Source organism: Cannabis sativa, chromosome 1 (assembly GCF_029168945.1).
Source record: "Cannabis sativa cultivar Pink pepper isolate KNU-18-1 chromosome 1, ASM2916894v1, whole genome shotgun sequence".
Classification (NCBI taxonomy): Eukaryota; Viridiplantae; Streptophyta; class Magnoliopsida; order Rosales; family Cannabaceae; genus Cannabis; species Cannabis sativa.
This window is the reverse complement of record NC_083601.1, coordinates 42,863,258-42,887,902: the sequence shown is the minus strand read 5'-3', so window position 1 is coordinate 42,887,902 and position 24,645 is coordinate 42,863,258. Positions and strand designations below refer to the sequence as shown.

Here is a 24,645-nt window from a genome sequence, read left to right as displayed (position 1 = left end):
CTTCACATCAAGAAGATCTTCACCAAAGATCCTCACCATCCCCCTTAACAGTAGGCTACAATAAAAAAAATACCATACAAACACATGAAAACAAAACTTATAACACAGAATAGTACCTCAAACAACTAAAAAACTGAAAAAAGAATCTTAGAACTACTAAATAGTACCTCAACATCATCACTAATGTCATCTAGGTTACGAGGACTATCATTGCCACCACCACCACCGTCATCCTCATCTTCATCCTCATTACTCTACAAAAACAAAATCACATAAAAACCATTGCATATTAACAAATAAAACTAAAAATAAACAATATCAATCATAAAAGAAACCAAAAAACATCACCTGTGGTACAACATTCTCAATACTATCTTTAATCAAATCTTTCAATTCTGAAAACTTCGTATCAAAATAAAAAGTTAAATCCTCTCCAACTTTACGATCAATGTAACCCTTCAAATTTTCCTCAAGTAATGCAAATTTTTCATCAACTTCCTTACGAAATTCTTTCAAAACACACTCCAATCCAACTTGCCTAACTACAAGCCCCAACACTGAATCTTTAAGCTCATCCAACACAGCAAGACTTATAGTAGCTTTTTCTCAACTCCGCAGCTACCGCCTTGCCAACATCTACTCTCGTCGTCTCACATCCTCAAAATCATCATCGATTCGACCCATAAGAAAACTCAAACCCAAAAGAATATCTAACTTTTGATTTTCCTCACCGAAGGAAACATGCGGGTAACATAAAACTGTAACAAAATAAAATAAAAATAACAAAATTAGTAACATAACCAACAAAAAAAACAAAACACAACACAAAAATAATAAAATAACATATCAAAAAAACATACCTTAGTTGACATATATATTTTCTTCTCCACTTCACCTGAGAAAGGATTGCCCACACTACTCCACCTACACATCCTATAATCTGGAGAAGCATCATATGTACATAAACCTTGCTTCTTAAAAAGAGGAATAACCTCATAGAGCCAAACCTGAAACGCAAAAGGGAAACCACACAACTTGTACGTCTTACTATTGTAATCCTTTTCTTTACCCTTAATGTTCTTCCCTTTTGCCTTCGAAGCAATCGTACCCTTCGTCTCATCAACAACTTTCTTCTTGTTTTTTTCCTTCAAAACGAATTCTCAAGCTATACAAAGTAGTATCATACGCAACCTTACCCCATGGAAAACTCGTTAAACTCACCGAACCAATTAAATGAAGTAACCCACTACTTACTTTCTTGCGACTGGGCTTACTAAGCAAGAAATTCGTAACAAAATAAAGCACAAATGCATTCTAAAAGCAAACACATCATCTTTGAAGATACTATTCAAGAATCGTTGTTTAATGGCAGCATAGTTAACAGTCATGTCACTAAAATACTTGTCCACAAAAGTATCTCCCCTTCCTATATATTTTTCCATACTACTGTCACCCTTACACAACAATCCACTAATAATAGCAAATTCACCTAACCCAAAACGAGTCCTAGAATTACCAAAATCAAACCAAATTTCCTTGACATTTGCCTGATGAACCTCCCTACACAAAGCAAAGGTGTATAACCCGAGATTGCATGTTGCACTCCTCAAGATCTAGAAAATGCCCAAAACAGATTCTTGAAACATAGTAAGTTGCTTAGCATTCAATCTACCCTTGATTTCTGCAATAACACCCACATCAAACCAGTATATGATTTTTCCACAAAATCTATCCTCTGGTTTCAAGTAAAAATCCCAAACCTGTAAGAAAATTTAAAAACAAACATGAAACATATAAAAAGAAACTAACAAGTAAATTATATACTGAAATAATGAATTTAAATATAAAAAGTAATACATTAGTAATACAGCTAACCTATCATTTAAAAAGAAACTAATAAGTAAACCAAAATTACTATGGGATCCTAAAGAAATAGTTTTATGGGATCCTAAAAATCATAGATGAAGAATTTTAATCCTACTAATCTATTCTCTTCATTTTCTCTTGAATTTTAATTCTAAAAGCATATAAACACAAACATACACATAAACATATAATATTATGACAACAGTAATTATATTATTGAACACTTGGTTTATATTTGTTCATTTCTTCATGCATCAAACTCAGTAGAACAAAATCCTTTTCTAAAGAAAGATATACAAAACAATTAATTGACTAAACTTTCTACAAAGAAATATGACCTTAATCAAATCAAAAATACCTAATCCTAGATAAATCCACTAGCAAAAATTCACCATAACATCAACAAAGAGCAACAAACCAGTATACTAAATAGTATAACAACAAAAAATAAAGCAAAAAAACTACTAAATCATAAATTAATCACAAACACATTAAAGACCAAAAAAATACACTAAAAAATCTAAAAACTAAATATATATACATTTATTAAGAAACTGTACAGTGAACTATAACATGTGAATAACAAAAAAAAAATACCTAAAAAATAAACTACTCAGTAAACTACTCAGAAACAAATTCCCAAACAGTTGGTGTGCACAAAATAAAAACTAAGTAAAACACAAGTAAATAGAAAGGAAGACTACTAAATCATAAACACATTAAAAACAAAGAAACTAAATATACCACACATTAAGAAACTGTACAGTAAAAGTAACATTTGAATAACAATACAAAATACCAAAAAAATAAACTACTCAGTAAATTATAGAACTCGGTAAACAAAAAAACTACTAAAAAAACCAAGAAACTATACTAACATATAAAATATTCACTTAAAAGGCTACACATAGATCTCTAAACAACACACAAACAAAATGTGAACAACTTAGTATACTAAACAACTCTGTATACAAAAAAAACAACTACCATATAAATGTGCATCCACATTAACAAGAATCAAAATCAGAATATAGAAACAATATACTAACCTTCAATTTTTTTGGCAACACAATAGGTGCTTCATCACATTCTGAATCAAAATCATCCTCATCTTCAACAACACTCTTCAATTTCTTAGAGCGCCGATCGTCAGAGGTAGCTTCAGAAACACCACTCCTCTTCGAAATGGAGAGATTCTTGTTCTTCTTCTCCTTATCAGACTCAACGACCTTCGAACCAGAACCAACCATGTTTTTCGAAACCTCCTCTGCTTTTTCAACCTTCTTCTTCGAACCAGACACCTCCGGTGATGGAGACATTGAACCCCTAGTACGCACCATTGAATGTTTTAACTATGAAACGAAATGCCAAACCCTAGCAGAGAGAAACCCTTACACTATGATAAAATGAGGGAAAATAAGAGAATGGAAGATGAAATGAAAAGAGAAATGGAAGTGATTGAGTGAGAAATGGTTTGACAGTGCAAAAAGAACGTGGAATCGTGTTTAACACTCAACTACCCCTAAAAAACAGTAACCGTGTACACGTGTAAAAAAAAATTCAAAAAAAATCGTTACTTTTTACCAAATATAAATATATTCGGTATATACAGTATTTAATTTCAAAAATTGTCTCCCAGCGTAATTTTCTCTATAATTTTTCCATCCTTTTATATTTGAATTTATATATATATATATGATATATATGGTAGTTATTTAAATTATTTTATAAAATTCAAGATATTTAAAATATTTTATAATTTTAAAATAAGGTGGACACAAATAAAATAAATTATTTAAAAATTATTTTTAACGTATTAAATTTATACACTTTCATATAAAAAAATTTAAGATTACTAAAACTATATTATGAATATAAAAACATGAAGATGGTTTATTAAAATTTTACTAAATACACATACATTCGTGACAATTTTCTCAGTTTATATATTTTTGAGAAACCGTATGTATTTGAATTTTTTCTTCTTCTCAATCAAGTTTTGGAAGGCCACTCCTGACCAAAAAAAAATTGGAATGCCACTAATTTTTTTATCAAAAAAGAAACTAAAAAACAACAACCACCCTTACCAAAAAAAAAATTAATTTCAATTGGTTAATTAAAGTTCAACAAATTTAGACAATATCCTCTATTTTGTTATTTATTTTCAATTTTTTCAATAAATTAGACTGAAAAATAAAATAATTAAATTTAAAATTGTATATTTTTTTTTTTTGAGAAAAGTCTGTTATTATAAATTAGAAAGAGTCATTTACAACAACAGAGAAAATATGTTAATATTATATCTGTAATATAGATATATGTTAAGTTATTATTACGTTTATTTTGGTGGCGTTTGGTAACACTTTTTTAATCAGTTTTCTGTTTTTAAAAATAGAAAAGTGAAAATATTTTTCAAAAACATGTTCTATAAAACTGTTTTTACTTTTTAATTTTATAATTAGAAATCAAAATTTTAAAAACAACAAAAATCACTTTCAATATTTTTTTAAACAGTTTTTTTTTTTCTTAATCAATCTTTTAGATTACGACTGCATCGGACCCAAATCCCTCCCCACTGCGCTGAACCCGGCTTTTGACTTGAACCCGAATCCGACCCCGGACCTAGACCCGACTTTAATAAAATCAAAAAATAAAAATAAAAATGAACTTTACAGAACACACTTTTATTTTCTGTTTTTAAAATTGAAAAACAAAAGTAGTTACAGAACGCATTTTTGTTTTTCAAAAATAAATTTTTAAAAACAAAAATTTTACTTTCATTTTGTGATTAAAAAATTAAAAAACAAAAGTGTTACCAAACGGCACCTTTACTTATATTTAGTTATATTTTTAATTTTTATATTTATTATGTATAGTTTTAAAATTTTCTTATAAATTAAAGGAACCACTTATTAATTTTTATTTTTTTTACAAGATATAATATTTAAAGTTTTAAAAATTTGAAGAAAATAAATATAAAGATTAAAAATATTAAAATTGATTTCTAAAAAAAAAATATTAAAATTGAACATACTTCCAATATTAAAAATAATAATATAAATAATATTTTAATTAATATTTATATCCATGTAAATTAATCTAAAATTAATTCAATTAACTTAAAACAAATAATATTAATATTTATATATTTAATTTAATTTAATATAAATATTTATATTTATATATATTTATAAAATTAATTCTACTAACACCGTTAAATTTAACGGAATATTTTTATATTCTTAAAATATTTTATTAAATTAATAAAACCGTTAAATAATTATATTTTATATATAAAAATAAAGATGTAATACAGTCTAATTATTTTTCCTATTTGAACAAATCTTTTCCACCTCATTCAAATCCAATAACCATAAATACTTTATCATAAATTATAATATTGTCATTCTTATTAGTTATGTACGTAGAAAATATACTTAAGAGATACGCTATTACTCATTAAGAAGATTTTGTAACTCTCACTTATACAGATACAATTATCAAATGTTATATCTAAATAGCTCAATTCCTTTTCATATTTAAATTATGATCAGTTGGCAAAAAATAATTAATTTTTTTTTTTGGAAAGAAAAAATAATTAATTGTTGAATAATAAGATTTGAACAAAATTTAGTGAAATTACGAAAAGAATTCAAACCCCCAAATAAAGTCTTTTTTTTTTTTTTTTTTTTTGAAAGGGGAGCAAATAAAGTCGTTAAAGATGTAGCTTATTTTATTAGACCATCATGTCACATATGCTAAACCAAATAGTAAAGTAATTGAAATTAATTATGAATTATTTGTTGTTCAATTATGCTAAACCAAATATAAAAGTTATGTTATATTTGGTAATAAAAAATAATTTTATAGTTTTCAAAAAAAATAAATAAATATATTTGCGTTATGTTTCAGTACATATGAATTTAAATATTTAATTAATGCTTTTTTAATATTTTATTAAAAATATAAAATAATAATAATTTTATTACTATAAAAATCCTAATATTAAATATAATAATAAAAAAGATATAAATATAAAGTGTATCATAGTGGGTTAAATTTGACATAATTTTTGCTGTAGGCAAATTTAAAACAAATTTTAGGACACTATTAAAATAGATATTCATTTTTTATAAAATGAGTTATATTTTAACAATATATCATGAATTTGATGCTATAAAATGAAATGTTTCACCTTCTAAACTAGATTTTAAGAGTAAAAAAGTATGTTTTAGATCTATACAGTAACACTAATCAACAACCTTCAAAATAGAGCCGTAAAGTGGAGTCACGGAGAAAATTAGAGTCAAGCGAGAGAAGATTAAATGGTATTCTCCACCTATCATTGTCTACACCATATAATAATATTTAATTGCTTATATACAATATCAGGGTCAACTAGGTGCCTTTAACGTGGCTGCTTCAATCATTTTTTTTTTCAATTTTTTATTGAAGTATTGAAATTTAAAGCAGCCCCAAAAGGCCCAAAACATATGCACATTGCTCATAAAAGTCTTTCTTCTTTTCTTCTTCTTCTTCTTTTTTTAAATGCATTTATTGTCCCTGACTATATACCTTATTCCTTTTTCCTTAATGTCAGTTGCAACTAAAAAATTTATTCATTTGAGTTTACTTCCAATTCCAGATTGAAATATTTGATTAGCATGTTGGCACAAATTAAGGTGGTAATGTGGTAATATTTATTCGAGCAAGTAGGACCAAAATTTGGGCTCTGACTAAATCAAATTATATGTATTTTTTAACTTTTATTTTTATTCATCATCATTCTTTAGTATTAAAATATATTAATTATGAGGTATTGCAGTAGTACTATAATAGAGAATATAAACGTCTGACAAAATAAAAGTAAAAATAGAGAGTAAAAACAAGACAGAGATCCGATATCCATTAATACAATTTAACTATTTTATTTTGTTGTGAATGTATTTGATACCACCAATAATATAGAACTATTTATTAATATTAGTGAAACAGTAGTAGCATGAAGATCTTCTCGATATTCTTTACTAAAAAAACGTTTCTGCTTTTATGTAATATTTCATTATGATTATTAGGTACCTGTAAATTATGGGAATAAATAATTATCACATGTCTACAAGTTGTGCAAATAATTCCATAATCGGTATTCTTCCACTCACTATGATACATAATTTCTAATCTTATATTATTCATTTATTCCTTTTCAATTTTAAGCTAAAATCATCAATAATTCTTTTTTCCTTTTTTTAAGAAAAATGTGAAACACTTTAGACTATTTCTAAAAAAATTACAAGAAAAAAAAAGTATAGATTGATAAACTAATGCACCACATGAAAAATATTCAAAATTTCCTAAATCATTTGTGTGTTTCATCTTTAAATGTTATTCTTCTTTGGCAAATAATTTCACTATCATAAAAGGAAATAGTATTATCCCTTCAAATCATTATAATTTTTTTTAAAATTAGTTATTTTTTAAAATGTGTTAGTTAATTTATTTATAATTTTTATTTTGTAATGATTAAGAAGATGAACCGTATTATTTATACATTTTTTTAGTTTAGTTTAATAGTAATACAATTTACCAAAATTTTAAAGGTCTTATAGATTCAAAGTCAATCTTTTTTTTCATCTCTCCCACAACACTGAGGGGGCTTTCCGCGTTAATTATACCTAATCATTAATTATTAATAATTTTTTTAAAAAATATATATTATTTTAATGTGATTAAATCTTAATTTGTAATACTTAAGTCTAATTTTTAGTTGCAAATAAATCTCTAAATTTAAATTTTGACGGTAATAATATATAAGTTATATTTGTAGAACTTCCGTAAATACTTGCTAGTTAAGTGTCAAATCAACGAGTATATGCAATGTCGACCTTAAAGTGAGATTAAGGACGCACCCACCTTAGTCCCCACCACTTTGGCTACCATTTTTTTAAAAAAATTAATGTATAATTAGTAATAAAATAAATAATAATACTTATAATATTAAATATCATTTGATTCTTGAGAGTTTAAATACCAAAAACCTCACTGCACGTGTCAGTTTCTAATTGATTCAGACTATTAAATTTTTATTTTTTATTTAAATATATTATTAAAAAATAACACGTGAATAATAAATTCGTATTTACATTCTAAATTATTCAAAAAAAGATAAGTTTTTAAGGAGTGTAATTTTTTTAACAACACAATATAAAATTTAAATGAATAAGTTTTGAATTTAAAAAAAGATATATATTGCATAAAATTCCGCACGGTAAATATCTATAATGATATTTAATTTAATGTTAATTTAAGTATTAGTGTGACTATAAAAACAAATACAAACTATTTTCGTTCAATTTTTATTTTTGTGTGGATACAGAGGCCATAGCTGTCAATGCCATTCTAAGCTTCCGGGACGACGATCTGACCTTCTTATTCTCCTTCCTTATTCGTCTTCCACCTTTCGACGTATTCTGATTTGCTTTCTGGAACTGTTCACTATCTGGTTTTTCTGTCAGTCTTTATTATTGTTTTTTTTTTCCTTTTTTGAGTCTGTGTCATTGCTGTATGTATCTGCGTTTATATAGATAGATTTATTCGTTTCATGTATGTATAGGTTCAGCATACAGTAAAAAGAAAAAAATTGTTTTTTGTTTTTCTGGGGGAGAATTGTGTTACTGCTAAGTTATATAAACAAAACCCGAGCACTTTGAGGCTCGGGGGTGATTCAAATCCTAAATCAATGGCGTCTGGAGAAGTCCTCTGTCAGAAACTTAACCGTGACAATTGCTATTTGAAGAAATTCAAACTCTATGAAACGCCCTCGGTATTGTCTCTCTCCTTTTTTTTTGGTTCTGTTATTGTTCCTGTATTTTCTGATCTCTTCTTCTTCTTTTTCTTTTCTTAGAGTTTTTGTTCCAATTCAATTATGTATTTGAATTATACATAATCTTTTTTGGATATCGATTAGTGACTTTTTAGCATTCCTTTGATTAGAGAAGGGTTTTTTTTTTAACTTAGCGTGAATGGTTTTGAATTGACTTTGATTGAAGCAATATCTTGATTTTTGTTCCGTTGGGTATCAGACATAATGCGTTTTTCCAATTTTTGATGTGTTATTTAAGGATTTTTTTAGCTCAAATATTTTATATTTTGGTCATTCTTGTTCATCTATCTTAAATGATTGTTATTAAGAAACTTATGATGCAGCACTAACAAATCATTCATATTTCAACAGAACTTTTATATGATTGGAAGAGACAAGAGCAGAACACATTGGAGAGTATTAAAAATTGACCGGTTAGAGCCAACTGAGCTTACAATTTTCGAAGATTCCACTACTTACTCAGAACATGATTGCCATGATCTTCTGAGACGGTTACATGAAGGAAACAAAGCTGTCGGTGGACTTAAGCTTATAGCAATATGTTATGGAATAATTGGTACAATTTACTGTATTTTTCATAATTTTACATCTTTTTTTTTCTCTTTGATATGGAACTAAATAAGTTATCCTTTGGTTCTAGGCTTTGTTAGATTTCTGGGACCTTATTACATGCTTGTTATCACAAAACGAAGAAAGCTTGGAACAATTTGTGGTCATACAATATATGGAATTTCCAAAAGCAAAATGATTCCAGTACCAAATTCTACAGTGCGGTCAAACTTGCCTTACTCTAAGGATGAGAACAGGTCTCTAGTCCATTATGCTTGTAAATGTAATATGTACATAGTACTTTTAAAGAGAAAATAAGAGAGTAGCATCGAGAACTAGACAGACATTCTTTAATTGTACATATAACAGTATTCTAGTATATATGGTTATTTCTTTTTGGTTTGAATTTCATTGTTTGGGGGTACATTAATTGGTTTGGTTTTATAATTTATATCATTTCAGTAGTACACAAGTAACTTTGTACTGTATTTGTTGAGACTTCTGCAATGTGAATGTGATGATGAGTTGGGTTCTCAGAATCATAACCAGCTCAAGTTACTCTGGTACATTAGTTTTCCGCCTATAGATGAAACACTTAGTACATCTTCCAAATCTTAATCCTTCATTGTTATTATTGTTTGTATAGTTCTGGTGTTTTCCTGCAATATTGACAGGGACAGAGCTGTTATGATGTAAAAAAATAACACCTTGAATGAGACAAGGTATCGACAAGGTTTTGCTGGGGGAAAACACTAACTATATTCTATTGGTTTTGTTTTTATAATTTTCTTTGTTCATTTATATTTAATGCTTATAATTATTCATCTCCATTGTTTTATTGGATTGATTGATTCTTTTTTTACTAATATATATTTGTCCTTTTTCTTTTTCTTGTTGGCTTAGATACAAGAAGCTGCTATCCACAGTGGATCTCACAAAAGATTTCTATTACAGCTACTCATACAATGTCATGCATAGTCTTCAAAGGAATTTGAATGACTGTAAAGCAGGACAGTTTCTTTATGAATCGATGTTTGTTTGGAATGAGTACTTGACTCGTGGAATCCGAAATAATCTTAATAATACTTTATGGACAGTTGCCTTAGTGTATGGTTTCTTTAAACAGGTATGTGTTTAAGAAAATTTGATAACAGGTTACTCTCTATGAAATAATAATCTGAATACTGATTTTAGTTGGATTGTTTGTGTGAGAATTTTGGAATTTGAAAATGAATGAGGGAAAGCTGCTGAAATCTTATAGCTTACTGCTTTTATAATATTCGAATGCTTGCTAAGAATTATTGTATAGTGACCAATCCTTAATATTCAGGATGTTTTCTCAGTTTGGAATTTTACTGAAGTTTTTCTTTCTTTTTCATTCCATCTAGGTTGAGCTCTCTATTTCTGATCGGATCTTCAAATTAATTCTCATTGCTAGACGCTCACGCCATTATGCTGGCACCAGGTTTGAACGCAATTCCCCCTAACACACACTCACACACACACACACAAGTAAATGGTTGATTGGGATAGCTGGCTTAATCTTACATGGAAATTGTACTGCCTGTCTTATATCTCAGTTTTGTTTCAATTTCTTTCGTAGAAAATTTTCAAATCATTACAGCATATACACATTTTCTAGAATGCTTTCAATGATTGTTTCCACTTCCCTGTGCAGATACTTGAAACGAGGTGTCAATGAGAAGGGTAGAGTCGCCAATGACGTTGAGACAGAACAGATTGTAATTGCAAATGCTACTGAAGATTGCCCAACTCAAATTAGTTCTGTGGTACAGATTCGGGGCTCAATTCCACTTTTCTGGTCACAGGAAACATCACGAATAAACATAAAACCTGACATTATATGTATGAATTGCAAAATCCCCTTTTTAGCAGTTTTTTCTCCATACTTTTTTTCTGATTTTTTTTCTCTTTGGGTTCCCCTCAGTATACAAAAAGGACGTAAATTATGAGGCTACAAGACTTCATTTTGAGAATCTAGCCAAGAGATATGGAAATCCAATCATCATTTTAAATTTGATTAAGGTAAATTTTTTCTCATTACTTGAAGAACCATTAAAATACTGAGCAATGGATGGTACTTTCTCTTCTTTCCTATGAATATGCCAACCCCTAATTAGTAAAAAAAAATTCTCTTGTTTTTGTTACAATTGTATAACTAATAATAGACACGCGAGACGAAGCCTAGAGAGACCATTCTTCGAGCAGAATTTGCAGATGCTGTAAGGCATATAAATACAAGTCTGCCAAGGGAGAATCGTCTCATGTTTTTTCAGTGGGATTTGCATAGACATTCTAAGAGGTAATGCTTTTTTTTTTTTTTTTGCTTTTCACATAATGAGTAGAAATTTCTGCAAGTTTAGTGTGATTGAATTGGATTTTGTCTTTGCAGCAAAGCAACTAATGTTCTGAGGCAGCTAGCAAACATGTCTGCATATGCTTTAAGCTTAACTGGGATCTTCTATTGTCAAGTAGCCCCAAATTCAAGGCCCCTGGAATCTCCAGATATTGAGTAAGTTATATCCAAAGGTCACCAGCTTATTACTTATCTCTTTGTGTTTTCTTGGTTCTAAACGTTTGTGGTTGATCCACCTTACCGTATTAGAACCTGTATATCTTAAAAGGCATAATTTCGTCTTTTTTGCTTGATGTTCTTATTCTTATAATTGTTACACTAAAATGTGATTTAGGATCAATAAAACCGATAACTTCTCTTCAGAGAACTTATCCATTCGAAATGAGAGTGCCGATAACGTGGAAATAGAACTTTGCAATACTAGATGTCCTGGTGATTCCAATAGAAGCCACAATGTCAAACCCTTATTGAATCAGAAAGGGGTTTTGAGGACCAATTGCATCGACTGTCTAGATCGTACTAATGTTGCCCAATATGTCTATGGTTTAGTTTGTCTTGGAACTCAGCTATTTACTTTGGGATTTACAGAATCTCCAAAAATTAATCTTGGTGAGCCTTTGGCTGATGAGCTAATGACAATTTATGAGATCATGGGAGACACACTTGCATTCCAATATGGTGGTTCTGCAGCACACAATAAGGTAATTTTTTACTTACTTGCTTTGCTTGTGTTATGAAAGTGAAAATAGATAGGAGTTGGATTAGCCAAATCACCCTTACCTACCCAACTGCTGGCTAAGTTATTTTTATGTAGTTTGTTCTTTGTCGTATCTTTCATCCCATACAAAAATTTATGTAAATTCCACATTATGTCCAAACAAACAGATATTTTCTGAGAGAAGAGGTCAATGGAAGCCCGCAGCACAGTCGCAAGAACTCATTAGAACTCTACAACGGTATTGTAATAATGCCTACTTTGATCGTGATAAACAAGATGCTATAAATGTGTAAGTTGAATTTGTCCTCCAATTAATTAACCAGGCAATACTTGCATTGTTACTGTCAGTCTATTGCATATGATTCTTTGGCAATCTGTTGCAAGGTTTATTGACAAATGACAGAGGAAGTGAAAGCCATCTTAATGTTTGATTTTTCAGATTTTTGGGGCACTTTCAACCACAACAAGGAAAACCTGCACTATGGGAATTGGGTTCAGACCAACATTACAATGTTGGGAAACGTGATTCTAATTTTCCTAATGAGAATGTTAGGTAAGAAGCTGTCTAATGTATTGTAAGACTTGTTTAGAGAAAGCCACAATAAACTATTTCCTTGTCTCTTGAGTAACAATTAAATTATCCTCCAAAAACATCTTATGGTGAAAGTTGCTGTATTTGTAGGGTTAGTATGAAAAGATCACTTTCAGCTGGAAGTATTCCAAGTGACACGCCTGAGGCCGACCCTATACTTGGGTGCAATCAGCCTCTATCTGAAATAGTAGCAGCAGCGAACGATGGTATATCGGAGTCTACACCACTAATTCCAACTAATGAGGATAGCATAGCTGCTTGCAGGTACGCAGTATTACAACTTGCATTTGCTTTGTTGTCTTCTTTTTTATTTTCTAGTACTTCCTGCCACAACAGTCAGTTTAGTGTTATTGTTTAATGTAGTCTCCTCTAAGTGATCAGAGGCAGGTGATCTTTTGGTGTTCACAATTGTTTGTTTAAGATTTGCTCTGCCATTTTCTAGGTATATCCCTTCAGTGATTCAAAAACAATTTTTCAAATTCATGCACGATGGGCAATTGCTTGGACGTGACCCCATTTCTTGTGATGAAGACGATGAGTGTAACTTCTCAAATTTTATGGATGCGGATTGGCTGTCTTCCTCAGGAAATTCTTGTGAAGGAGATATAAATGAAAGGTGATTGTCATGTTTCCACATTTTTGTAGCTTTTACACTCCTTTAGTCTTTATCTTTGACTCACTCTCTCAAGTCCTAATATCTGGCAAGCGACTGGTCTCTGTTGTTATATAGGTCTCTTGGCAGCCTTTCAATAGAGAACGTTGTGAATGGACTAAACATTGATATGAATGAACCAGCAAGAAAATCTAGTGGAATGTCCACTGTTAAAGTGAGTAGCTGTTTCATTTTTTTACTTGATAATTTAATTTTATTGTCCTCTCCAATTAGTAAAAGAGATTTCAACTACCTAATTATGAAACTCAAATTATGTTCAAACACTATTCTGCATTGTGGTATGTAATTTATGCTTACTCCTTATGATTGTGTAGGAAAATGAGCAAGCTAAACCCGACTTAGATGAATTGCTTGAGAAATTTGGAAGTTGGGTTTCTGATGGAGGTTCGCTCTTTCATTAGGGTAACTAGAATCGGTCAAAAAACAATAATTCCTACACCATATTAAACAACTCCATCCGAAGGATGAGTTTCCTGTACAGCAAATAAATGGTAAAAGGAAATCAACAATCAAAAGAAGGATAATTGAACTCTCTCCCTACCCTAGTGTGGAGATTTTGTACCAGCGGAATTGATTTCATCATATGAGATCCTTCATTGTTTATACTTATCCCCCTACATTACAAACAAACTACTAGTGTACAATCCAACAAACATTCACAATTCTTTCAGTTTTCCTCTGACCTAACCAATTTTTTTTCTTGTGTATACAACTTACAAGTTTTTGACTTTGTAAATAAATGTTTAGATTTCCCAAGTGACAATTTCTTTCTATTTCATTTTTATAGACAGACCTAATTTTTTATTTTTACTGATTTACAACAAAATTAGTATAATCAAGGTTGACTAACTCTAGTAAATTTGAGCAACCTGTGATATTCCATATCAGTTAGCTATGCTTAAACACGCTTTAATTAAATTATTTTATAGGGGCTCGTTTGATTATTTATTAAAAAGTTTCACATAATACACTAAAAATTTAAAAAATAATAAAATAATAAGCTATTCAATCATTTTTATTAGTTATTTTATAGTTGTCATGTGATTGATTTTTTAGTTATTTTTTTATTTTTTATGGATTATATATGTTGTTTACAGGTTATTTTCTGATTATTTTTTAATTATTTTTTTACACTTTATTATTTTTCTAAAACTAACGTATTTTGTATTTTTAAAACTTCAAAATCGTATTTTTTTTAAATAAATTTATATAATTGCAAAAATATATATATCGTGTGTAAATAAAATATATTAAAAAAAACGTATTTATGAAAAGTGAGTGACATAATAGTTTTACTAAGGATCGAGATCCAAGTCCACGTTTAGGGTCTGGGTCTATAATTAGGTTAAGGTTCGGGGTTCGATAACCGAGATCCAGGCTCAGGTTCGAGTACAGATCGAGGTCTGAGTCTAGGTCTGGGGCCGAGGCCAGGTCTGGGTCCAAATTTAAGATGGGGGTCCAAGTCTATGGTCAAGGTATGGGTCCGGGGCTGGAGTCAGGGTCGGGGTTGACCGTTGACCATTTGTAAATATTATAATACAAGATAATATGAGTTATTTGTTTTGTATTAAATAATACGACTTGCATTGTCTTAAAATTTATGGTCATAATAATTGATACAATAAAATATTTTTTCCAAACATAGTGTTATTTATTATTTAATACAATACGATCCTCATAAATTATTAGTATTCTCAATTATACACAACTAGACCAATTTAATCAATAAATTACAATTTTAAGTTACAACTACTACACTAAAACTAGGCGCAAAACTTAATAGATAAATAAAGATGGGTAATTTGCGGCTAAACTATATGAACTTTAAGATTTGGTACGATCAATCCCCTATGAATTTTTAGGGACTAAACTCTCCAAACTTCAATTATGTTTCGATCTTCACTTTTCTGTCTAATTTTGTCTTTTAAATGCCAAAATGGACTACTAGCTCATAACATATTTTCATTGATCTATATAATTTTTTTGTAAGGTCGGTCTATATAATATTGATTATCTAAAAATTAAAAAGAAAAACTCCAAAAAATATATATATTTTTTGTTTTCTTCTTCTTTTTTTGACTTACTGGAACCATCGAACCCCAATTTCTTCATTTCTCCTTCTTCAACCACCATAACTACCATTATCACCACCACCCAACCCCGACCGACGATCCTAGACCGACAACCTCAACTGACAACCCTAGACCGAGAGCCTAAACCCCAAAACCTTGACGACAGCCCAAACACTAATGGCTCAAGCGAACCTCCCATCAGCTCCCCACCCTCCAATCTCTCTCTGCCTTCTCTCTCAATCCCTCAAATTGATTTTGTATTTTAGTTTGTGCTATTTGAAATTTTAGATCTAGACTGGATTGTGGGTTTTCATTTCAAATTTGGGATTAAGATTTTAAAAGGGAATTCCCCTATTTGTTGGATTGATGGAGTTGTTTAATTATCTTATTTCTCTCTTTTTTTGTTTGATTTATGGTAATAATAGTAGTGGTGATAAAAAAAATAAAAAAAAATAAAACAGAGAAGAAATTGGGGAAAAATTTTTTTTTTTTATTTTCTTAAAATATAATTTTTTCTCCAATTTAAATTTGATTTATTTTCTCTAATTATTTTTTATAATTTTAAATAATTAATATTATATAAACTATTAAAAATATACCACGTGTACACATTAACAATCCTCGTTAGACAAAACTTTTAAAAAAAGTTAGATCAAAACCGAATTGGAATTCAAAAGATATTTAGCCCACAAAAATTCAGTCCAGAGATTGATAGTACCAACCTAACCTTAAAATTCAAATAACTTAGCCGCAATATAGAAGCAATTATATCACATACCACAAAGGTTACCGTATAGTCTTGCAAATATTACAGATCTTAGACTATATTTTGAATGTCAAATTGAAAATTCAATGTTCGAGACATAAATTGGTTGCTATGGTATTCCATCTTCAATGATAAAATTGCTTTGCCACTTACATTTTACTATATTGATAGACTCGTTAACTTAATCGATAATGGCTGTTTAGCATGTGTAAAAAGGTGAAATCAATTTGCGCAAACAGCCTGCCTACAATGCCAAAAGTGTTCATCGACAAGATGTTACAGAACTTGAGAACATGAGCACCATCAAGATACACAAACTTGAACCAAAGAAATGACTAAACCTTATAAGCAATATTTTAGTAGGAAATATCAGAAAAAATAACTGAGAAACCTAGCCATAAACTTCTTAGAAGCAATCAAATTCTTCTATAAAAAAGAGAAAGTAAGATAATCACAAAGGCATCGTGAAATTGTGATACTCACCAATATGATCAAAATTTGCATCTACTGTGAGCCTTCGTTCAACATAAAAACTTGAAAATATTTTCAAATATCACTCTAAAAGTAGTACGGAACTCAACAGTCTGAAAACTTAAGTGTGCGCTACAAGCCAAAATTCATGTCCAAAACTGGAAGAATAACAAATAAATCTCTAACTTAAACTATGGTTTGCAATGATATGAAGTTATGAAAGGCAGCAGACATCTCATTCCCAGCCTGTAGGAGCAGTTTCGGTAGGCAATTGAGCAGGTGGAATTGCAACATCCCATCCTTCGGCAGCCAAAGGTACTGCAGCTAAAAAAACATCAGCAAAGATAATATAATAGTTTAAAAAAACTACCCTTTTAGCAGCAAATTAAAACAAAACTTAAGGCAGTAAAGGATAAACACCGGTATACTAACCTGCTTCAGTAGTCCAGCCCACAGCGGGAACAGCTGGAATAGCACCTGAGACTTCAGCGGGCCAAGGAGCATCAGCTATTTGGCTAGGCCATTGTTCAGCAGAGAGGCCAGCAAGGCCAGAAGTTGCATAATCGGTAACTCCATAGTCTGCTCCAACAATGGCTTCCTCTTCCTCCTCTGTCTTAGCCTCCTCAGGCTCCCTATAGAAGAATAAATCTACCTGCAAATGGAAACAAGAATCAATCCAAAGCAAATATGTTTTAAAAAGGCAAGACTTGTATTAACTTTGAAATTAAACTTATTAAAAAAAAATGTTTAGTCCTTACCATAACATCCCATTTGTGCCCAGCGCGGATTGTGCCGCGCATCTCCAAAACCATCCTTGCCAAAAGCCAAAATAGGCACCCAATGCTGTGTTTCCCCTTGTTATTCGCAGGGATACCAATGTCAACGTACCTCATTGGTGAATCAGTATCGCAGAAAGCAATGGTAGGGATGTTACCGAGAGCAGCTTCCTTGATGGGCTGCAGGAAAGTTAAACAATCAGAATTATCCATTATAAAATAATTATGAACAATGCAAGCTGTTTGGAATGCAGTAATCACCTGGTGATCAGTTCTTGGGTCAGTAAGAATTAGGAGACGAGGCTCATTAAAAGATGTCTGGAGCTGATTAGTGAAGGTACCAGGAGTATGCCTTCCAGCAATGGCATGAGCACCAGTGTACTGAGCAAATTTAAGCACTGCTCTTTGACCATAAGGCCTTGCAGACTGGACAATCATGTCCTGGGGATTCTCAATAGCAACAATAACCCTGGCAGCAAGCTGAAGCTTTTCCCATGTCTTTCCGAGATTGATAATGTAAATCCCTAAATGCATAAGACACAACGTTTTTGTTAACAGTAAGAAACTACAGTGTTCTCAATTAACTACATTTAGCCTAACAACCATTATAAACACCTCCACTCATCCTTCAAAATACTTGCACTAGGAATAAATTAACAATCAAATAAAAAACAAAAGAACAAATGCAACCTATTAAAGGATTATTCGAACGCAAATTCTCAAAAAGTGCAAAACTATAGTGATCTACATTAACTAGGTTTGGCTTTTCAATAATAAAAAATAAATACCCATTATATATTCCTACATTACTCAACCACAATAATTTCTGAAACAAACAATTGCAACATTAAAAAAGAAAGCAATTTCAGGATTTTCCCAAACGCAAAAGTTGAACAAATTCCTTCACTTAGATTTCATGATGATAAAAGGGAAACAAATCACAATAAAATTGAACAGAGATCTATAGAATACCTCAAAACTAGAGTCAAAATAAAACAAAACAAGCAGAGTACGAATGCATTTATGAAGATATACAACAAAACGTCCAGTTTATCCTTTTCAGGTTAGAATCGAGCGAACCCAATACTTCATCGACTCTACTGTAAGACACTATTAGAATAAAGGACTAATTTTTACACTTTTTTTAGGGGGAATATTCATCTTAATAACGAAACAAAACTAACAGAAAATAAAACAATCAAGATGAATCTACCGTCGTTTCTCCGCTTGAAAACATAACGCTCCATCTGAAAATCACAGTTCTTGGTGCCCAGGTGAACTTCGGCCGCCAACATCATTTGAATGTCAGCTTCTTTCTGAGAGAGCTGACGCGGCGGGGCAGTGGAGTTTCCGGTCGCCATGGTTGACACTGAGAATCGCAATGGAGGCTGTGAGCAGAAGCAGTTTCCTTTTAATTGCTTGATGAGAGTCTGCGAAGATGCTACTTCAAGATGTATTATATAATGATGGGCTTTTGTACATGGGCCTGCACTACTTCAAACCCTAGCAAGCAACCATTACTCACCCTTATTATTGGGCCTATTTACCATCTCAATTACATAAATAATGTGGCTTTTAAAATGGGAAAATTACATTGGGACACGTTTTTTCCCATTTATTTCTAATAATACCGTTTCTCTTTAAATTATTAAGTTTACCGTCAGTTTTACCGTTTTTGATTTTTATACAATTTTTTTATTTTTTGGCTTCTTCAACACGCTTAGTGGATGAGAGGGGCTGACGTAAGTGTCAGTTGAAATGTGATAGGCGTCTTATCAGTGTGGGCGCGTGGGCACGTTTCAGTTTTTGAATTTTTTTAAAATTTTCACCCAAAAGGTGGGTTGTAAACCCAAACCGCCTATATACCTATCAATATAAGTGTTATTTTCATTTTTTCCCAACTTCATTTCTTTTCTCTAAACGTTTAGTAATGGTGAAAACACGTTCGTCTACATCTCCATCCGCGTCCTCCAAGGCTATGAATCCGAAGAACAAATCGAAAGAAACAATGTCCGAGGGTAGTGGATAAGTGAGAGTCTGAGCTTTCTTCGAAGAGGAAGAGGAACAATGTCGGGTCTAAGAAGGGGAAACATGCAGATCGTCCGTTGAAAAAGATGAAGCAAGTGATTGAAGAAGAGGATGTTGAATATGATAGTGACGATTTGGAGATTGGAGTTCCAGATAGTATTAAGGTATATATATTTTATATTTTGTTGTAATTTTTTTGGTTTATTGTCTGATTTAATATTAAGTTTTGATGGATTTTATGGTTTACGGATTTGTTTTTGGATTTTTGTTCTTTTTTTTCGGTTTTCAATTTAAGTTATTGCATGTGTGTTATTTTTTTCCTTTTGATGTTTTTTAGTTGTGTTTAGGGTTTTCTATGGTTTTTTTATTGTTTTTTTATTGTTCAATAAATTTTAGTATATACATTTCAAATATTAATTTATTTTTAGTGATTATTATGTTTTCGGTTATTTTAGGGTTTACGGTTGTATATATAATTTTTATTTTATTGTAATTTTTTTAGTCTATTTTGTTGTTTTTAAATTTTTGTTTTGATGGATTTATTGGTTACGGTTTTATTAGAAATGTATGTACTCTTTTTTGGTAAACGTAATGTTGAGTGGAAGTGTTTGTCGATGAAAGTTATGATTAATTTGATTTCTTGAAATTCGATCATATCTAACGAAACTAATTTTTGAAAAAATATCATGAATCGTGATGGCCATGAGTTTTGTTTTGGCGAAAGGAATATCATGAACCGTGTTTGTATCTTTTCTTGTTTTTGTTTTGGCGGAAGGAATATTTTCTTGGGTCTTAATAACTTAGTTGTTTATGAAACCGAAACGATTGTTAAACAAGAACTTCTAATATTATGACGAGTTTCTATTGTAACAAAAAGGGTTTATCGGAAAGTTTAAACACCAAAGATTAATTGAAAGGCTTTTGAGCAATTACGTTGTTCGGTTGATAAAATATGTCAAATTATAGCTTGACCCAAAATGTTATATTGTTCTCCCCTTATCGTACATGTTGATAAACAATGAGAATAGTGAGTAGACAGTGAGTGAAATAGAGCCATAAGAAGAGTGTTGCTAGTATTTAATCATGTATCTTGTTTAAGTGTTGTAATTAACTAATTATCAAGTTGTTAAGACATTACATATATTTATCTTTAAAAAAAGGACTCGTAAATTTTGTGTAGATTGTGCAACTAATTGCATTGTTAGGAACTTGTTTTGAATGTGATGACCATGATAATCAATATTGGGATCAAGACCCACGAGTTTTTGTTTTTTCTTCTCAGAGTTAAATATGTATTGGTGTATTCACTTTATAAGTTTGATTTTCCCATTTTGAAATGTTTTGGACTATTTTGTTTGTGTTTTGTAGTTGTGGTTGAATGTATATACGTTTTAGTTTGTAGTCAAAAAGTGCTTTTTTAGTGTTATTTCGTTATAGTTTAGTTTTTTACGTAATCTTTATGTTGCTTTTTATTTGGGATTTTTGGGTGTTTTATTTCTAGTAGAATGTATATACGTGTTAGTTTATAGTCAAAAAAATGCTTTTTTAGTGTTATTTTTGTTATAGTTTAGTTTACAGTATCTTTATGTTGATTTATGTGTTTATTTATTTTTGTAGGAGTGGGAGCAATATTTTAAACCTGAGAGTCGTGTTAAGGGTAAGATGATTTTCTTCCCTAATACATTGGAGAACAAAGTGATTGCAAATATCAATGCTAAGTTGAGCCACCGAACAAATTAGGCTTTTTCGTAAATCATGTTTTGGTCATTTGTTAGACATGAAACCAATTTTATATCAACCTCGAGTTAATACATAATGCTGCAGCAGGAGGTACATCAAAAAAATGAGAAGGAGATGTGGTTTAAGTTTGGGTGTGAAAATTTTAGGTTTAGTTTGGGCCGAGTTTGCGGTCATAACCGGTTTCTTGTGTAATGGTGATAATGATATGAAAAAGTATGCAAAAAGGGAGAATGCATTTGTTGATAAGTATTTTTCGAGCAAAGCGCAAGTCACTCATGGTGCGGTTGAACAAAGATTTATGTTTAGTGAGTTCAAGAGTGATGAGTATGCTGTTAAAATGGCAATTTTGTACCTTCTTACCAATGGGTTGATTTGTAGTCCTGCTGTAAAAAAAGTTTCTGATGAGTTGATGAATATTGTGGGGCTTGGTGAATATGATAGTTTCCCTTGGGGGAAAATTGTTTTTGATCTTACATTGCACAATTTGATGATTGCTTTGAGGGGCAGAAAAAGAACGATTTGTCTGATGATTCATGTGGTAAGGGGAAAAGCTAAGGTGAAACGCAAACGACGAAAGAAAATAGTAAAACATACAAGTTACCGGTTTCCCTTATGCATTTATGGTCTCGGTTGTATGAAACTATTCCGTTATGTCTTAAGGCATCTATATGCCAATATGATGCTTCGCAAGAGTATAGGATTTGTAGGTGGTCAAGTACTGGAAATCCTAACTCTGGGGAGCTGGATAGGAAAATTTTCATGTCATCAAAGGTAAATAAGTATTTATTAAAATTATGTAGTTGTTTTTAATTTCTTGGTGTGATATATTTTTTGTAAACTTATATGCTTACTTTTTCTCGTTTTTTTACTTTTTTTTTTTTTGTAGTGAAAGCTCAAGCTATTCTCCCCACCGATGTTGAAAGGAAGATGATGAAACTTGAAGGTTTTGATTTCCCCCTTGTTGGAAACTTCGAAGATGATTTTGATGATGAGCCATTACAAAGGAAGCATTATGAGAAAGGTGACCCATCTGGTATACAGAGAAGTTATGGTGTGGGGAAATCTGATCTAGTAGAGTTAAAGAACAATGTGAAGATGCTTGTTGGTAATCAAACAAAAATTGATGAGTCTTTGAGTTTGTTGAGTACTGAGATGAAGTGTAGTGTTAAGGAATGTGAGTTGAATATGAAGTCTTATATCGATGCAAAAATTGATGGAAGTTTGAAGTTTTATTTGGACATGAAGTTCAATGAGTTGAGAAATTGCTTTTTAAGTGGAAATGATGGTGGAAATGTTGTAGTGAGCGATGAGGATACTTTTAATATGGTATGTGTTTAAGATTATTTTTATTTGATAGTGTGTATTTTTTATTTATTGAGTATGTGATTAGTTATAATGCTGTGTTTTTATTGTGTGTATTGTATTTTATTTTCAGAATGATGATGACCTTGTTTTGACAAATGAAGAAGAGCCAGTTGTGGAGGTAATTTTAGTTAATTAAGAAACTATTATGTTTACTTTTTTTTTAATTAGTTGTTAGATTAATTATTGGGTTTTATGTAAATTTGTTTTTTATGTAAACTCGTTTTGTGTAAACTGTTTTGTTTATTTTTGATAATATTTGTAATATAAAGTTAAACTTTTGTTTAGGTTGAAAAAGTTTGGGGATGAAATGTTGGTAGATAATAAGGTAACTTTTTTAAATTTTAATATTGGTGTAAATTATTAGGATTATTTTTATTATTTTTGTAGTGTAATGTGAAATTATATACAAGTTGAGGAAGTTTTAGATGTTACGAATATAGAGAATAAGGTAACTTTTTTTTTTTATTGTAGTTTTTATTGTAGTTTACTTGTTATATTTAGAAATCAGTAACATTTTTGGTTTATGATTTGTTTTTTATTGTAGAATGATGGTGGTAGTCAGCCTACTTTTGATATAATGTGTTTTATTACATCCCAACCCTTGATGAGAAAGGGGATGATGACAAGAAAGAAGTGGTTGATGATGATCATGAGATGTTCAAGAACGGATCTAACAAGTTAAGGGAAGATGATAATGATGGCGATGACAAGGTTATATTTTATGTTTTATTTATATATTTTGGTATGTGAGTTATATATATTTGCATGTTGATAATTTATTATTTTATTTTTTTATTTTGTTTTTTGCAGTGGTATTGGTGGTGATGGGGTTGGTGCCAAGGAAGTTAAAGGTGGAGGTACTGTTGGTGGATCTAGGGGTGGAGTGAGTCTTTGGGGAGTCACCGTCAAAGAAGGCAAGGAGGTAGTTAGTGTAAATGAGAAGGTTGCCGATGATGAGATGATTTATGAAGAAACCAAAGAGTTTGCGGTGCAACTGAAAAGTTGGGTGATAGTCAAGGTACAGAGGATAGTATAACACTATCTGCTTTAGAGAAGATCAATGTTATTGAGGAAACAATTGCAAAGGTATTTTTATGTTCGTGTTTGGTAATTGTTATGGATTATTAGGTTGTTTTTTTTTTTAACTGTTTTTTTTTTTTTTGTAGGGTAAGGTGTTGCACAAAGAAGTAATGGCTTCTAATCAGAGGAATATTGCAAAGGTTCCATGTTTTAAATGTTTAATTATTATCTACCAACATTTATTTTTTAATTTTTTTTATGTACTTATTATTGAAACTTTTTAATTTATTTTTATTATTACTATTTTTATTTTTTAAAATTTGTGTTTGTTGTGTTTGTTGGTAGGATTTGAATGTAGAGTTTACGCCCAAGGTTGTTAAAAGGGCTGCGAAGCCTGCATCTGTAATGAAGAGTCCTTACACAACAAATTTTGGTTCGGCCAGCAGTGGTAAACCAACTGGTGAAGTGTATGGATTGTTTCCATTTTCAAATGGATTGATGGCCATGCCAGATGAGCTTCAAGTTAAATCATTTGAGCAATGGTTCAAGGCTGGTTTCAATGATAAAAACAAATTGAAGAAGTTCAAACAAGAGGATCGAGTATCAAGGTGCCATTAGATTTTGTTGTTGTGAAGGTTAACGATAAAATGTGGTTTTACGATCTGAGAACCCCGGGGAGAAATTTATCATGTTCGGTTAGTATTTTTTTCTTATGATATATTGATGGGAGTTTTGTTTTTTATGTTTGTGTT

At 30.7% G+C, this 24,645-nt stretch overlaps 2 protein-coding genes across 4 annotated transcripts; one reads left to right on the top strand and one right to left on the bottom strand.

Moving 5' to 3' along the window:
- The first annotated feature begins 8,201 nt into the window (after positions 1–8,201).
- LOC115707158 (phosphoinositide phosphatase SAC2) lies at positions 8,202–14,456 on the top strand. Of its 2 annotated transcripts, XM_030635022.2 has the most exons (17): positions 8,202–8,373; positions 8,477–8,686; positions 9,098–9,302; positions 9,387–9,552; positions 10,199–10,421; positions 10,684–10,760; positions 10,974–11,161; positions 11,244–11,341; positions 11,485–11,618; positions 11,709–11,828; positions 12,007–12,373; positions 12,558–12,679; positions 12,830–12,943; positions 13,073–13,246; positions 13,425–13,598; positions 13,713–13,809; positions 13,970–14,456. In XM_030635022.2, the coding sequence occupies exons 2-17, from the start codon at positions 8,603–8,605 to the stop codon at positions 14,054–14,056; spliced, it is 2,430 nt and encodes an 809-aa protein (XP_030490882.2). In that variant the 5' UTR covers positions 8,202–8,373; positions 8,477–8,602; the 3' UTR covers positions 14,057–14,456. The 2 variants fall into 2 exon arrangements, with proteins under 2 accessions (XP_030490882.2, XP_060964371.1); XM_061108388.1 differs by having other exon boundaries at positions 8,202–8,686.
- A 2,485-nt stretch (positions 14,457–16,941) lies between these two features.
- LOC115707151 (small ribosomal subunit protein uS2) lies at positions 16,942–19,316 on the bottom strand. 2 transcript variants are annotated; one of them, XM_030635017.2, is made up of 5 exons: positions 18,954–19,316; positions 18,002–18,264; positions 17,723–17,920; positions 17,397–17,616; positions 16,942–17,288 (listed from the first exon to the last, which is right to left on the bottom strand). In XM_030635017.2, exons 1-5 carry the CDS (start codon positions 19,099–19,101, stop codon positions 17,200–17,202), a joined length of 918 nt encoding a protein of 305 aa, XP_030490877.1. In that variant the 5' UTR covers positions 19,102–19,316; the 3' UTR covers positions 16,942–17,199. The 2 variants fall into 2 exon arrangements, with proteins under 2 accessions (XP_030490877.1, XP_030490878.1); XM_030635018.2 differs by having other exon boundaries at positions 16,942–17,282.
- Between the last annotated feature and the right edge of the window lie 5,329 nt (positions 19,317–24,645).

What these genes read in the sequence shown, in the direction of transcription:
- LOC115707158 (XM_030635022.2), top strand. Translation starts at nt 8,603, where the DNA reads ATGGCGTCTGGAGAAGTCCTCTGTCAGAAACTTAACCGTGACAATTGC. An exon ending in AACTCTATGAAACGCCCTCG is followed by an intron (nt 8,687 to 9,097) that starts GTATTGTCTCTC and finishes ATATTTCAACAG; the next exon opens with AACTTTTATATGATTGGAAG. An exon ending in GTTCTGCAGCACACAATAAG is followed by an intron (nt 12,374 to 12,557) that starts GTAATTTTTTAC and finishes CCAAACAAACAG; the next exon opens with ATATTTTCTGAGAGAAGAGG.
- LOC115707151 (XM_030635017.2), bottom strand. Translation starts at nt 19,101, where the DNA reads ATGGCGACCGGAAACTCCACTGCCCCGCCGCGTCAGCTCTCTCAGAAA. An exon ending in ACCCAAGAACTGATCACCAG is followed by an intron (nt 17,921 to 18,001) that starts GTGATTACTGCA and finishes ACTTTCCTGCAG; the next exon opens with CCCATCAAGGAAGCTGCTCT. An exon ending in GGCACAAATGGGATGTTATG is followed by an intron (nt 17,617 to 17,722) that starts GTAAGGACTAAA and finishes TTCCATTTGCAG; the next exon opens with GTAGATTTATTCTTCTATAG.